General features: G+C 38.1%; 1 protein-coding gene across 3 annotated transcripts in view; it reads left to right on the top strand.

Annotated features, from left to right (window-relative positions):
* Positions 1 to 16,433, top strand: part of INTU (inturned planar cell polarity protein) — a 42,292-nt gene that overhangs the window by 6,992 nt on the left and 18,867 nt on the right. For all 3 annotated transcript variants that reach the window (XR_014955213.1, XM_085579298.1, XM_021541627.3), the window contains exons 2-4: positions 1,666 to 2,252; positions 10,872 to 10,957; positions 15,988 to 16,185. Coding sequence is in view for 2 of the 3 variants with exons in the window: in XM_085579298.1 (XP_085435424.1) it covers positions 1,666 to 2,252; positions 10,872 to 10,957; positions 15,988 to 16,185 (871 nt within the window). In the remaining variant the exon portion in view is untranslated. The remainder of the gene's footprint in view (positions 1 to 1,665; positions 2,253 to 10,871; positions 10,958 to 15,987; positions 16,186 to 16,433) is intronic.

The following is a 16,433-nucleotide window of genomic DNA, read 5'->3' as shown; positions in this document are numbered from 1 at the left end:
TTTTAAACTATCTATTTGGGAAAAAAAGCTGATAAATGCATAGGGGAGAAATGATGTTTCTTCCTGCCTACAAGATCCATAGACTTTTCTCAATAATTGGGACTCCAGAAGGAGAGTAATGCCAATGTTTTCTGTATTTTTAGTCCACCCAGATCCTCTTGTTGAGCCCTTAAAGGTGCTCTGGTGCAATATCTGTGTAATGTTCTCTGTTCAGCTAAACTTGATCATTTATATGTATTTTCAAATAAATGCTCTATTTGAATATTTATTACTAGCTTTAAAAAAGATTTTCACTCTTTATTCAGTAAAAGTAGTTCTAGTGCAAAATGTACAAATGTGTGTTGACTTTAAACTATTATATTAATTATTATGTAAATCTCCAGTCTTTTTTTTCCTTATGTGATTTTTATGAAACAAAGAGACCTTTTCTCATGTGGTTAGGAAGAATTAACTGGTCTTGTCTGTTCTGAAAATCTTCCATGCAGAACATCTCAGATAATTAAACCTCTGGGGACTCTTACTTTGGCCATTATGGCTTCTCATGTATCTGGAGTAACACTCCATGGTTCTCCTCAAGGTTCATTTGGTCTATTGCCCCTCAGCAGGCAGTTTTTGGTTGGTTTTTTTTCTTCTTTTTCCTCAGCCAAGAGAGATTATTTCCTTCAGTCTCCTTCCTTTTAAATGTGTTTATAGGCTATATAGCATTTGTCTCTTTGTTCTGGGTGTGTTCCAGTTATTACATCTTTCTTAAAACCTACTATCCAAAACTGGACATGGCTGATACATCACCATTGCCAAATTAGGACAAAAATTTTTTTGCACTGTGCTGATGATGTTTCTGTTATATCCTAGAGCTGCTTTGCCTTTGCTTTGCAGAAGTGTCTTGCTCTTGACTTTGGGTGATCCACACCAGCTGCCAGATCTGTTTCTGTAGCAGTGCTGCCCCTTTGCATTTTTAGTGTGTATTATTTGCAGATGCTATTTGGAACTTGAATTTTTAAATCTGTTACCTAGATTTTATTTTAGATTGTTTTGAGGTTTTTTTCTAATGTTAAAGCTAAGTGATTTTTAAAATGTTTATCTTCCCTTTCCAAAGGGCTGGCAATCTGTGTTCCCATAGCATTACAGAATATCATGAGTTAGAAGGACCCCACAAGGATAAACAAGTCCATCATCAGGCTCTGCACAGGACCACCTCAATAATCATGCAATGATTCTATTACAAATGCATAAAGGAAAAAATAATGGGAGAGAACAAACAGAATGTTTTTTTTTTTCTCTTAAGAGAAAATTCCATCATGCACATGAATGTAATTGCTAATTAAAACTTGCATGTCAAAGAAATGTTTGTTTTCTGAAAAGAGAATACTGCATTTTGCAATGGTTGTTTTCCTCTAAGGCATTTGGAGAAACTATTTTACTGGTGAGAGGGATGTTTTTCCTTGCCATATCCATCATTTATCTAAAACAAGCTCTAAATCTCCTGGCAGTGCAAGCTCTAACCCTCCTGAGCTGACAATGTTCAGGGGACCATTATTTTGTTTTCCTACTTTTTATTCAACCCTTGCACTCTCTCTGTCCCCTTCCTACTTAAAATAATCAGATCTCACTTGCACAGTGATCTTCCTTATCAGAACTCATTGATCATTCCTCTTTCTTTTCCAGTGACCTTGAGCCTGAGTGGTTGGATAGTGTGCAGAAAAATGGAGAATTATTTTATTTAGAATTAAGTGAAAGTGAAGAAGAAGTTCTGCTTCAGAACAGCTGTCCAGAAATGCCAGCAGTGAATCATGTCCGGTTTCGTGAAAACGAAGCTGAAATTATTCAAGAGGGATCACGAAAGGAAAGAAAGTATGAACTGAAGAAATGGACCAAAATGCTAAAAAGGAAAAGTCTTTTACCAAAGAGTTCTGGTAAGAAAGGCAGTGGAAGCTGTAGTGCGCACCCCTCTGGTCCTACTTCCATATTGAAACACCGGTCTGCTCAAAAAATGGGTGTCACTGTTCAGCAGAGGTATAAAGATGTATCTGTTTATGTAAATCCCAGAAAACTCTACAGTGCTGGGGAAGAAGAGCAGCAGAGGCTGCTGGAAGCATTAGTAGGTATTGTCCATCAGTCTTCATGGAGCAGCAGAAGAGTGGAAAAACAAGGCAGGAGGGATAAAGCCACCAGAGGAGTCAGTGAAGAGAAGCTTGTGGTACATGGCTTGGTGCCAGGTAGTTCTGCAATGAAAACAGGTCAAATCCTGATTGGTAAGTAACTGAAAGGAATAGCTAACTTCTGCACTCTTCCTTTAATATGAAGATTTATGGGGATTTTGCTGTTAGAGGCAGCTGACTTGAATATTCTTGAGACATAAGCAATTACATCATTTCTGGAGAGGTTATTTTAAGTCAGTATCATTGCATCTGATGGTTTGGTACCTAGTCAGTTTTACTGTGTTATTACTTTTTAGAATATGTAGCATAACCTGTAAGGTGTTCATACAGTAAGGGATGACCATCCCTTAGTGTTCAGAGTCTGATCAGCTTGGAGCGGGAAATACCCCATCACCACCTTTCACTTAGGATTTTAGCTGAGGATTTGATCAGTAGATAAGTGGGACTGGAGCAAACCTATAGACTGTCAGGTACCGTACTTAGATTTCGTTCTTCTCCACAGCATCCCCTTTAGATAAAAAGCTTTACTTATATGTCCTTTAAATGGATTTTGTATCATAAAAATGAGGGGAAAAAATACTGAGTAAGATACATTCTTACGTTACAAACTTTGTCCACAGCCTTGTTTGGTTATTCCTCTGTTTAGCAAGTCTAACAGAAGCTTCCTCAGCAGTTGTGACTTTGGGAGGTTTGAAATCCATGGCAGGGCTGTAGTCTGGGGAGGCAGTGAGCCAGTACAGCTGCTCGGGCACTTCCATGATCTGATGAAATAATCTGGCAGGAAACTAACCCAGAAGAAAAATTGGCTGTCTAGTATTTTGCTGGTGCAGTAAGTTAAACTTGGGTCACAGAAGGTCTGACAGGCACCCAAATGTGAATGATGGAGGGGAATTAACTGCTGTGAGGGGTAATGAGGGAGCAGTAATGCTTCCACTCCCAGCACTGAGGCCACTCAAAAACTTGGCACTCACAGGACATCAACCTCAGAGACAGTAAATGTGAGACAACCAGGCCACATCTGTAAAGGGTGAAAGGTTATTTAATTACCCTTGAAGCTTGTTGCTCACAGAGTGGGAGAGCAAAGATGTGATGTTGGTTAGACGATCATTAAAAATCTTAATGCTATAAGTAGCACAGATCCCACAAAGTCAGCGTGAGTTCTTTTGAAATTCCAGTGTTGTGTGTGTAAAAAGGCACATCGTGCTTCAGCTGGCTGACTGCTCCAGCACGAGTTTTTGGTAGAGATGCGAAAGAATACTCCAGAGGGAAAATTGGATAACTTTCAGATTTTACCAGCCAGAACTGATTAGTCAAGAAGTGGGGGATGTGGGCTGAGGGGGAGGAGAGAGCAAGGTTCAACTTGATCTGCTTAAGGGTTTTTAATCTAATTTGTGTAAGAGTGGGTGTTTGTAACCTGTAAGTTAATTTTGGGATACAGATTTGTATATAACATTTTTGTGAGAGCAGGTGTGAAATCAGAACAGTGTAGGCAAGTGCCAGATCCAGGAGATCAAGCTGACCTAACCAGAGATAGCGTTTCATCTGCTGCACTTAATGTTTCCCAGAGCTAGTGAGGACAAAAAATAAGGTTTGGTTTTTTTTTGTTTGTTTCAAATAGGAGAACATTTAACTTCATCTAAGAAGAGTCTTGCATATTTATGATGTCCAGGCTATCATCAGCCCTTGCCTTGTGTTTTTTGCACATTGGAAATGAAATAGTTTTAAGCATACTGGGGTTATTCAGCTGTTAACTGGGAAAATGAGCTGTGTTCAGTGCCAACAGTGGAAAATGTATAATTTTCATATAAAAATACTTTCAAATTATATATCTATAGTGAAGCTGAGTACTCTGGAATTTTTATGTGGTGTCTAGAAATAGGGATGCTTTGCATAAATTAGATGTTCGGATTTCAGTCTTGTCTGCATAAAGAATATACAGTAAAAAAAGTGCTGTTCTTGTCAAAAATCTGTCGGGTTTACTGCTTTTGTAGTGCACATCACAGGATGGGATAGCTGTGGTGTACACCTAAAGCCTGATGTAGAAGCAACTAGAGTTCAATAGATAGCTCCTCAGATCATCACAGGAGCTGAAGGTGGACAGAAAGCTCAAGAACAATGACAGCAGGACTTTGCCTTTAAGTTGTTCTTGATCAAAGTCAGTTTTAGGAGTTGTGTGGAGAACTGTGGAAACAGCCAGTAAAGGATGTTTTTTGTGTTCAATCTAAAACTGAAGAATCATCACAGAATTGAGCAGCTTCTTAGTCCATCATAGAGGAGGAGTACCTGATCAGCACAGCACAATGCCTGCTGGCTGCTCTGGTTATAACTTTATTAATCTCCATTGACCTGTATGTGTATAAACATTAACCGGTTCTTGTTTAGCTTTATAATAATTCAGTGGTCCAGACTAGCTTGGCAGTAGTCTTTTGTGAGGCAAATCCAAATTATATTTTCCTTTTAAAATACATGCTTTAAAATGACATCTGGTTGTCTTCCTGATCACCAGTTTGCAGCAATCATTTTGACTCACGAAGTGGTTTATGCTTCAGCATTTTTAGTGGAAGTACCTTCTTTTTCCATCCTCAATAGTCACTTTCCTCAGGTGGCTTCTCCTATTTGTTTTGAAATGCATGTCCTTTATAGTTTTGAATACTTCAAACATCTGTTTATTATTTGCACGATACACTTTAATTTTTGGTTTTAAGATTGCATATGGAAGTCGTAAGTCTTGTTGCTGTACTTTATTAACCAAGTGGAATGCAGGCACTGACCATATGAAAGTAAACACAACAGTTCTGCAAGCTAAAAAACCCTGCTGCTTTGTAGCTCTAAAAAGATGGCACTCTATTCATGTGTTGTTTATCAGTTAATTTATCTTGTTTTTTGTTTTTTTTTTTCATTTAGCAGGCCAGCATCCATCTTAATTGATTTTTAAACTCGCCATCACTTTCATTCTGGTTAAGATGAAATACAGTTCCTTCTATCTCGTGCTTTTTAAGTGTCTTTTGTATTTTTGGCAAAACATTTTCCTTACTTTAGTTAATTTGCAACATTATGCAAAGCTTCGTCTGCTGTGGAAAACTTTGAGCATATCTTCAAAGAGGAAAAACGTCATAAAATACTCATATTTAGATCCTGACAAAAAAGGGTTGTGATGGGTAATGCCATTATAATTTGGTTCCCACCCCCTTCAAATTGAAACCTGCTGGATCCATGCTGGGGAAAAGTTCTTGTAAATACTATTGAGCATCATCTTTACCATAGTAAAATAAAAAATTAATTCCAATGATACTGAAAATACAGCAAAGCTCTTTTCACTAGTGAAGCACACTGTCGTTGTCCTCTTTGAAAGTATCTTACTGCTCTCATAACCAAATAGCTCACCATGAATCTTCTCACTTCATCAGTATGTACTATTGTCAAAAAATTGTGAAAACTCCCCACTGACGGGAATTGTTTGATAGTAAAGATATGGGCTATAATACTCCAGTTTTGAACATGTATGCAAAAGCTACAGCTGCTATTGCAAATTTCACTTGAAAGGACTATGTCCTTAGAGTCCTGTCAGAAAAAAAAAGCCCTTGAAAGGACCAAAATACAGGAGGGTTTGTGATTTCTACATGGAATTACCATACATGATGTATCTCTGCTCTCCAGAGTAGAGATGCTGGGCTCACAAGATGGAAATGGAGTTTGTATAAGCTCTGCTGTGTTCTCACTGTGGCGTTTGGGATGTGGCTTTTTTTCCTTTAATCTCCTCTTGAAGCACCGCAGCACTGGTATTGGATGAAAGCAGCCTGCTAACATATAAAACAAATAATTGATCTGCTTTTCTTCAGTGGGAATGCATTCCGTAGTTTGCCTTTTTTGGAAAAGGCATATGGGAACTTTTATAAATGCTCCCACCAAGTTATTACCAAGAACGGAGAAAACTAAATATTAGGATTCCATGACAAAAGTGTCCTCCATCCTTTCCCATGGGAACAACTTGATTCTCTTGATTTCAGAAAAAAAAATGTGCCTTTCCTATCACAGTATGGAAGTGGTGCTCACTTGCCAGTCTGTGTCCCTAGGCTCAATGCAATGGGGATCTACTTTTAGAAATGGTGCTTGCAGGTTTATCTCTAGGGAAGGAATGGTTAATTCATGGTCATGTGCCTCGAGTGGCAGAGAGCTAGGCAGCTGTGAAATAAATATTTAGGGATGTCAGCAGTTCCAAAGACTTTCCTAAACTTTGTCATTAAAGAGGCAGGAATAATTCTATCATCTGTGTGCTGACTGGGTGTTTGATATCAACACACACTGGTCTTAGTTGCTGCTGACTGAATGGGAGAAGTCTCTTCTAATGAGAGCAAATAAAATAGAGGGAATTCTGTTTCATCACTCAGGTAAAGTTCAGCCCTGCTTAACATTGTGCAGAGAACATGTATGGATATCTTAAAGTTTCTTTGTGAACTGAGAATCTTTCCACAGTTAAGTTATAGCACTCAAAAGCTTGATCATTCATTATGATGAGATTTAAGTAAAGCTTACTTAATTCCTTAAAATGAGTCATAGAATCATAGAACAATTTGAGTTGGAAGAGCCCCTAAAGGTCCTAACCCCACACTACAGACATCCAGCCCGGCCTTGGACACTTCCAGGCATGGAGCAGCCACAGCTCCACTGGGCAACCTGTGCCAGGGCCTCACCCCCCTCACAGGAAAGAATTTCTTCCTAATATGTAATCTAAACTACTTTCTTCCAGAAGGACATGTCTTTTTTCTATAGATAAATTTGTTGACTTAAGCAATGATATCCTGGAGCTGCCTGAAGAAAATTCCTTTCCTCTGTTGCAGTGGCTCACTGCATCTCTGAAAATGGAACTGAGTGATACTTTGTTCTGATATTTCTCCCCTATATCTGTAATTCAATGAGGTTTTGATTGGGATGGTTTGACTTAACTCTGCAGACCATTGACTTAAACCAGCTTCATTGCAAAATCTGTTTATTTTGTATATATTCTATATACAATTTATTTTCATTTAACCTCAATTGTTTAATCATTAGGTAAATGAAATTAGATTAATATAATTGCATTAATTTTTTGACGTAATTAATGTTTGAAGACCTGAATCAGTCTTTCTGTAAGTTTTTCACTCTGCTAAAGGGCAGGAAGCAATTCTCAAATAAAATGTAGATGTCAGGCTCTTAAAAAGTATGACTTGCATCTATTAACTCTTTCACTGCAGTTAATTAGCACACTGAGTAGATCTTGTGGTCATGTCCTTCTTCAAAACTACTCTGGGTAATTTTACACAGCTCTTACTTTGCCCAGTGATGTTATTTATTCTGATACTTCCTAGTCTCTATTCTTCAGCTGCTGTTGTATGTTGCAAAAATAAAATAGCAAAAAATACAAACACCTACCCTCACTGCCTCCACCTCCAATTCTGGAAAATTCATACTAATCAGTAATGATTTTTTGTTGTGTATCAAGTTGCTCTTCTTTGATAGTGATAGAGCATTTCCTGTAAGGCAGCCAGACTTACCGGACTGCTTGGGCTGTGTGCTCTGGAAAGCTGTTCCATGTATGGTCCATGATTACATTTTTACCAATTGGATGGAATAAATATTTACTGCTGCAATTAAAGTTTTACATGTGTACATTAGACACTGAATAAATAAAACATTTGGAGTATGTAACATGTAAATACTGATGGCTCTTCTTCTTTCCAAGTGTCTTTGTCTATTCTATCCTGGTGGTTCCAAAACATTCCCTCAAGTGCTGAGGTGTGGATGTCTTCACAAAGTGTGTGCAGCTCGCCTGAATGGCTTTACAACAGGATTCCTAAGAATACAGTCAAACAAACAGAACACAAACAACTTTTGTTTAAGATGAGTACAAGAGCAATTTATGCTTTCTCTTGTAATTGTGTATTATGATCTGTAATACAGTGTTCTTAAGAAAGAACATAGTAATCCTGTTTATAATTCTTGTTATATTAGAGTAGCCTGAGTGCTCTGCTTTTCATTACTAATTTTCATGTCCTGGGGTTCTGGCATGGACTTACTGAGTTCCTTTTAAATACTGTTTGACTTTCAGCTTTTCTGTTTTTGAATTACTGTTGTGTTGAAGATTTGACAGGCTAAAACTTAACTGCATCAAGAAACATAGAGGAAAAATTTTAAACATTTTTATACGTAGAATAAAATGTAGCCTTTTCTTGGTTTTGCATTCAGAAAGAGTAGGAATGAATTTGCCTTTAATGTAAAGGAACAGTGAGCAGTTATTGCTGGTGTATTAAAGAGGAATATTGCTTGCATTTTAGAGGTATTCAGTGTTTCCTTACTGTTGGTTAGTTATGTCTCTCGTTGGCCTTGATTGTGTTGCACTGATTTTGAGCAATTGACCTTGTATCTGGGAAGAATCCCAGTTGCAATTTGAAGGTATTTAAAAACAAGGTAGAACATAGAAATAATGGTAACTGTCAGTCTTCTCCTGAACTTCAGCATTCCATGGCCTTGCATAGATTCTCAGGGAATGGAGAGACCTTAGAGACTCAGGCTGTGCCTTTCCATAGTGTGCTATGTCATTAGCATTGTGTCAGTTTGAGCCGAGCAAGTTTTCTCCCTGGAAAATTGAAATACACACTGAAACTTACAGTGCTTAAGTGCTTTATTTCTGCACTTGTTGCCAAGTCAAGGCTTCAACTATAACTATGCTAAACATGCACTTTTGCTGCAAATGCATATCCTTTTTCTAATCCCTTTCCACTGCCTGAGTGATGAACACCATGTTAATAATCTTGGAGAGGATGTGGAGGTACTTTCTCGGGGAGTTTTTGGGCTGCTCAAGCAAAATGAAGCTTGGTTTTCAACTTGCTCATTCAGAGGAGCTCTTGGTGCTTTTAGTTCACACATAAGAATCTGGTAACTTTCAGTGTTAAATAAGAAGCTAATTTATTTCCCTATCTACAGAAGATACAAGCTAGAAACTAAGCTTTTCACAAGAGAAAGCAGAGACAACTAAGAGTGCCACCAAAGAAAATCAAATAGAAAATAAGTTTATTTTCTTACTCTAAAGTTGAATATTTGCCTCTGTGAAGGGACTAATGAACCATCAAATCCTGGTGCCGCTGGCAATCGCTTCTTACAGTTCTTTTCATAGGTTTATATTGCCTCATCCTATGTAGTTTGCTCCAAGTACCTTTATTGGAAAGTTTTGTAGAAATTCTCTTGTTAGGGTCTGCAGAACCTTTTGATTTCTACTCTAGCTGCTTTCTCACCTAGGCTCTGCTCACCTTATGTTTAACCAAGAGATTCTTAATTTCCTATGGTTGCTGCAGTATTACTTCTGTCTATCTGATCTCATTTGATTTCTTTTTTCTTGAGTACCGGTGAATAGGACTGTCAGGAATACTCTGGATGGGAGAGCTCACCTACATTCCAAGGAAAGGCCAAACAATGAATCATCAAAAATCCTTTTATTTTTACTTCCCAATTTCTATTCTTTTTGACAGGTCTATGTACTTTTATCTCTTGATGTTATTTTATGTTTTCTGGTTTCACAAGTTGGTCTTGTTTTCCACAGGTTTCATATCCTTCTTGCATATTCCATGCTTTAACATGCATCTTTTTGAGGGGGATGAGGTATAGATTATCAATTAATTACCACTGGGAATACTTCTTGAGAATATTTTCCTTCACTTGATGTAGAAATCCCAGTTTGACTTTTGTACTTTAAAATGGAATGTGGATTTTAAGTTTGTAAGCTATAATTTGTTTCTGTTTGCTTTTGTAGGTGGTGCCTTTAATTTTTCAAACCTTTTTCTCTTGTAGTTAATGACTTTGGGACCCTAAGGGGTTTTTTTCCCCCATTTCCAGTGATGATAAGCGTGTCATATGTAGAAAATAGAAGATGCCGTTAGGCAGGAAAAATTGGCAGATAAAAACACGGAGAGGAGAACCCACAGCAGGGACAAGGAATGGAAGAGAAAGGACTAAAATGAGAAATCTGCTATGTTTTCTGGTCAGGTAACAAGACTAGATGGAGAAGAGAGACTTGGAGAGACATGAGGGCCGCCAAGATGATCAGAGGGATGGAGCACTTCTCCTAAGGAAGGGCTGAGAGAATTGGGATTCTTCAGCCTGGAGAAGATTCACAGTTACCTAATTGTGGCCTTGAAGTACCTGAAGGGAGCATACAGGAAAGATGGGGAGACACTTTTTACAAAGACATGTAGTGACAGGACAAGGGGGAATGTCGTCAAACTGACAGTAGATTTAGATTGGATATGAGAAAATAAATTCTTGACTGTGAGGATGGTGGGACACTGGAAAGGATTGCCCAGAGAAGCTGTGGGTGTCCCAGCCTTGCAAGTGTTCCAGGCCAGGTTGGATGGAATTTGCAGCAGTCTGGTCTAGTGGAAGGTTTCCCTGCCTGTGCCAAGAGGTTGGAACTAGATGGTCTTCAAGGTTCCCTCCAGCCCAAACCGCTCTGTATTTCTGTGATTTTTGTCAAATGATGTGTGGCCATAAGGCCTGAGGAGCAGTGAGGTAATAGACTAAAAGTGGTAAACATTGCATGTAAAAAAACATCTGCTTACATATAACAAATGGACATTTATGACAGCTTGAATGGTACATTAATTTTTTAAGTAAGACTGTTTTGCTCTGTATTGTGATGCAGTGGCAACTGAATTTCTCATTTCTTGTCTGTTCCACCTCCAGGAGATGTTCTTGTTGCTGTAAATGATGTCGATGTGAATTCTGAAAACATAGAGAGGGTTTTGTCTTGCATTCCGGGTCCTATGCAGGTACAGTATACAGAACAGTTGAACATTTTTTCCAAAAACCCTCTGTAAGAGTTAGTACTGCTTCTAGCCTTTTTTTCCTGAGGAAGCAAAGTTTAGGTGGCCTTTTTCTTAAAACTTACTCTGTTATCTTTTGAATGCATTGTTTGACTTCAGTCAGAGTAGAAATTTCAGAGTTTAATTCTGATAAAAATCAGAATCAGAAAAATCCTATGAAAATAGGTAGGTGCTGATGTCTAGATTAAAAGTAGAGTAGAAATTTCAGAGTTTAATTCTGATAAAAATCAGAATCAGAAAAATCCTATGAAAATAGGTAGGTGCTGATGTCTAGATTAAAAATAAACATGTCAGCAGGATAGTAGTGGATTTTTTTTTTCCAGTTACTGTATTTAAAATGGTAATAATTGCTCTGAAAATACTTAAATAAAATAATTATATCTTCATCAGTATAAACAAGACTCACAAACCACAAGAGAGTAAAAACAAGTCTGAATTAACAAGTAGTACTATTGAAAATATTGAAGAGCATTTAAGTGGTGAAATTGATCCTGGCTTAATATTTAAATACAAAAATTAATTATTGGGGTTCTAAGAGATGTTAGATTGAATACTTTTCAAGATCTTTCAAAACTCAACAGTGATGAAATTGATAGAAGTTAATAATAAAAATTAGTACCAAAAAGTTCCAAAACATCTGATGAATTACGTTTCTTTCCGCCAAACTTAACTGCATATATCTTTTCTTCTAGCTGAATAATTTTGGAGCTCTAATCAAGAACTAAATATGTCATGAAGAATTAGATAGCTACTTCAGAGCGAAGCCAGGAGAGTGTTGCTTACCTAGGATGTTACTAGCATTAAATGGAATATTTTGAGTTACTCTGCTTAAATCCACTTGCTGATGGACAGGAAGACAAGATAAAAGTTGAAACTTTTATGTATATGAGGTATGATCAGGGGCAGGTTAAAAATTTAAGTGTCTCTTGGTAGGTTTTCTTCAGGTAGACTGTTTTGAGGTAATGATAATAATAGAAATATTTTACAGTCTAGAGATTTTTCAAAGTGGAAATTTTATGTTTTCTTGAACACAAAGTTCTATATGCAAGTTCCTGTGGAAATACATCTTCAGTTGCAGTGAGATTGATTACTAGAGATGTCAATTCAGGAAGCTTTCCAAGATACCTGACAGCCTGAAGTTTGCCTGAGCTACTGGAGTTGTGATCAGGTACTGGCAGAGCTCCATGGGAGAAAAACCTTCTCTCATCTGCCTTTGACCAAATACGGAGTTGCTGTAACTTATTAAATGCAGAATGATTAAAAATGCAGAGATGATGCAGTCTGTATAATTGCATCCTCTCCAGATGAGGGTGTAGGCATTACTTGTTGCTCAAATGCAGTGCAGCCCTTGACAGAGCAGTTCCTGGGGATGCAGTGACAGTGTTTGCTCCGTCAGTAAATCTGTCAAGCAGGCAGCCATTACTTGAAATGTGTAACAGTTTGTCATGGTGGCTTTCCAAATCCTTTCATTAAAGTGCAATTATTCCTTTTCCACTGTGCAGTTTGAGTCAAGCCAGACAAGTGGTGGCTAGAATAGACCAGTGGAGATGTAAATACAGACTTCTGGGGTTTTTGCAATGCAGTGCACTGCAATCATGCTGCTGAAGGAACAGAGGGTTGTTGTAGCTGACATTTTGTAATACAAGCAGAATTGCTACTGTGTTGTCAGTCATCTTACATTGCAGGATATCAAAAAATACGCAGTTTAAAGCCTTTTTACCTACATATATGTTATTTCTTTAAGTGAAGTCCCTGCTCTTCTGGATTCATGTTAAAAATTGCTGGAATTAATTTCAAAAACTTCACTACCTAGATTCAATTGCATTATGTGACATAACATATCTCTTTATTCTATTTCCAGAATTTTGTTTTTCTTACCTCAGTTTAGACAACTAGATCTAGGCTTGTAAGGGCTAGTTTAGTGCATTTATTGAGTAATAGAAGTCCAACTGCTACATTAGTAATTTGTTTTACATTTTTGTAATCAAAATAGTTGCTGTTTCCTAGCACCATGAGACAGAGAAGACAGAATAGGAAGGGCAAGATATGCTAAAGGAATATACTCAGAAATTGCAGAACTATTTTACTCAAAACTTTGTAAAAATATCCAGCCTGAGGCAGACATGTAGAATCAGAAATTTCAGCCTGAAATTTTGAGTTCCAGTTGTGCAGACCATAAGCACATGGCAAACAGATACTGAAAACAGGAAGCAGGCAGTCTTTAAAAGGCAGGCTATGCCCCCAGCTCTGTCTGTAATGAAACCCATCTTCTAAGCCATGCAGCTTTCTTGCAGATTAAATCATGCCATTCTGGGGCAGATCAGTGGTACAGCAGCTACATTTTCTCTGTCTACACTGAGAAATGTATAACAGTATTAAGAAGCAGATTCAATACAGAGTGACCTTCCAGTCATTACTTTCCAGTTTCCAGCAGTTAATAATAAAGGACTTGTAAAACCAGTTAAGGATTTCTATGTTCTTCTTTGTTTCTTAAAATTCTTTTGACCTCCACAGCATCCTGGAGCAGTGATTTATGTAACTGATTTGTCTTATGTTAATTATCACTGGCTTTCAAATTTCCATCTAACCAAGTGCATGTCATACCCTCACGTTCCTGGGTTATGAGAAAAAGTTAACTGTTCATGTCTTACCCTGGCATAGCTGTGGAGAGCTCGTCATATTCCACTTTGTCACCTTTCCTAAGCAGAAAATGATGTTATATGTCCCTCACAGTTTGCTGTTCCTACCATCTTCTTGCCATTTGATTATATTCTTCTTGAGAACGTGAACATGATATAGAGAGTGAAATATTAATGCTTTTCTCATTCTTCATGTAATTTTCTGTTTTCTGTTGTGCCTTTCTTCAGGAGAAATGGAATCAAAGCTGTGGAAGGTTACACAGTCAGTACTTACAAAATGGGACTTAAGTAGTCATATTTAATCAGATCCTATGCACTGCTCAGGATGAATATTTGTTTCTTGTCCACAAAAAAAATATATATTTTTAGGATATGTAAAAATGCAGCCTCTTGGTCCATTCCCTGTGATGTGGGAGGCAGCATGGATGACTCCAGGCTGAGAGATAGTTAAAGTTCTGTTCAGCCCAGTTTGTTTTGAGCTATTCCCTGGAGGATAATATGGTTGTGTCTCTTAAGACAAGACAGACTGAGTTTGTTTTTTTTTAAATTGAGCGACTAAAAGATAGACTGCAGCAAGAATGACATCTGTGTGTCATTAATGTAGAGACTGTAGCCTAAGTGTCATGACTTAATGTCCAGAGACAAGACACAGTAGAAGTTGAGAGAAATAACTATTGAGCCTTAAGGAAGTCTGTAAGAAGTTAGACTGTATGAGGAAAATATTCTGAAATATATGCAGATGGCGTGACAGAGAAACAGAACGGAGTCTTAGAATGCTGGAGAAGAAAACACACACTTCTGAAGCTGTCAACTATCAAGTTACTGGGGCTTAGAAAGCAGCTGCTTCTCAGCAGGGTGTTCCTGCTCCTCAAGCCCTGTTTGTGTGCAGTGCTAGGAGTCAAAACTGGACTGGTGAGGAGAGGGCAAGGGATGAGTTGCTGTCTGAAAAGAAAGAGGTAGTACAGGACAGGAGAGCAGGACTGACTGCAGTGCTGTGCCAGGGAAGAGGAGGAGAAAAAAGGCTGATGGCAGCCCAAATAGGAGAGGGGAAAGTTATTGGAGAGTGTTGGGAGAGAGTGTAAAGTGGAAGATGGCAACCAGTGACAAATGTAGCTGTAAGAGCTGACGATGGCACTTCTCTCCAAGCTAGTTTGACAGGCAGTGGGTGTTTTAAAGCATCATTTTTTCTTGCTGGCACTCCTCTCTTGAAGTTTGTGTACACACATGCACAATTACCAAAATGATCTGGTTTTAAATGTATAAATTATCTGCTTGGGCTTCTCAAAATTTTTTGCAGTTGGGAAAACAAAAATGGATTTTGTTACATCAGTCCTCAGGCTAAACTGCCACTGATTTTAACAAAGAAGCAGGATTTGGTGTGATGTGTTATGTTCAGAACTTCCCACGTTACAGTATTTCAAGGCAGACAAACAGTCTTGAGTAAAAACATGTGAAAGAGGAAACTAAGAGCATGCCTACTTAGTCCAAATATATCTTCAGTCACTTTGATAAACAATAAGGTCTCATCCAAGAACATAAATTAATTTTTTCTCCTTGGAACTAGCATTTTTATCCTCAATCAAGAGATAGGTGTTTCTCATCTCTCCTCCTTTTGTACTTAGGATAATGTGTTCATTCACAAAAAAAGAAAAAACTCACTTTCATCACTGCTGAGACAACTAAGATAATTTTTGTAAGTCAGGGCTTAAAAAACTATGTCTGTAAAGCAAATTTTGAAGCATGTTTCTGCATCAAGTTTGGATCATATATTGTTTGTGTGTCAGGAAATACGTATGGAAAATGAAAGAATTGCTACCATTACAATTTAACAGACTTTTGCACTCCAATGTAAATTTAAATGGATTTCCCTGTGCAAATGTGTCAGTGCACTCAAAATGACAAAGAAATGCTCTAGAAAGAGCCTTCAGTATATGTATTTAGGAAACTGCTGACATTTTAAAAGACGACAAATACTGTGTGTGTTTCAAAGGCACAGTAATGGGTTTTTGTGCTCAGACAAAGCCAGAGCAGTAAGTATATTTTTCCATTCTCAAAACCATAAGAATTAGGTATGAAAGCATAGCAAACCACATGCTTACTCACATGGTTCATAGACCATGTAATAGCTGGCTTGTCCTTTCTAATAGATGGTTATGTAATGCTGAATGTATAATTGGTTTTCTTGAAACAGCAGGAATTTTGTTTGCTTACATCTTCATCAGTAAAGCTGAGGCTGAGAAAACCTAACCTCTTAAAGGGCTCAAACTCCATCTGTTTCATCTGATATTAGAAAGTAATTGTAAGTACAGCTTCATTCTCACAGTAATCACCTTATAGGTTAAAATGACATTTGAAACCTCAGTATTTGAGCCTGAAGGAACTTCTGAGCAAAGGAACAAACAGTCAAGTATGAACAACCTGGTTCGGCTCCTGTGGGGAGAGGACACTTTGGACCCTCAGCAGGCTGTGCAGGACGTGCCTCACATTGTCATGTTCCTCACGCTGAAACTGGACTCAGAGACATCCAAGGATGAGGTATGTGCCTGACTCAATAAACCCGAGCTCCACGGTAACCACTGACCTAGCAGCTCCTTGACATTAGATGTAAAAGGATAGATAAAATATCCTCCTAATGGTTTGGAGTTGGGAATCATCCATAAAATACCCATTTTGGCAGAAATAAGGCCTGTAATTCCAGGGAGGAAGAACCAGCATCACTGCTGACAAACTCCTGACTGGCCTTGAACTCAGCTGAGAGCAGGTGAGGAGCAGCCAGGTGGTGA

Source organism: Lonchura striata, chromosome 4 (assembly GCF_050655825.1).
Source record: "Lonchura striata isolate lonStrDom1 chromosome 4, ASM5065582v1, whole genome shotgun sequence".
In the NCBI taxonomy this organism is placed as follows: Eukaryota; Metazoa; Chordata; class Aves; order Passeriformes; family Estrildidae; genus Lonchura; species Lonchura striata.
The sequence above is the reverse complement of the archived record's forward strand: the minus strand, read 5'-3'. Positions and strand labels throughout refer to the sequence as shown.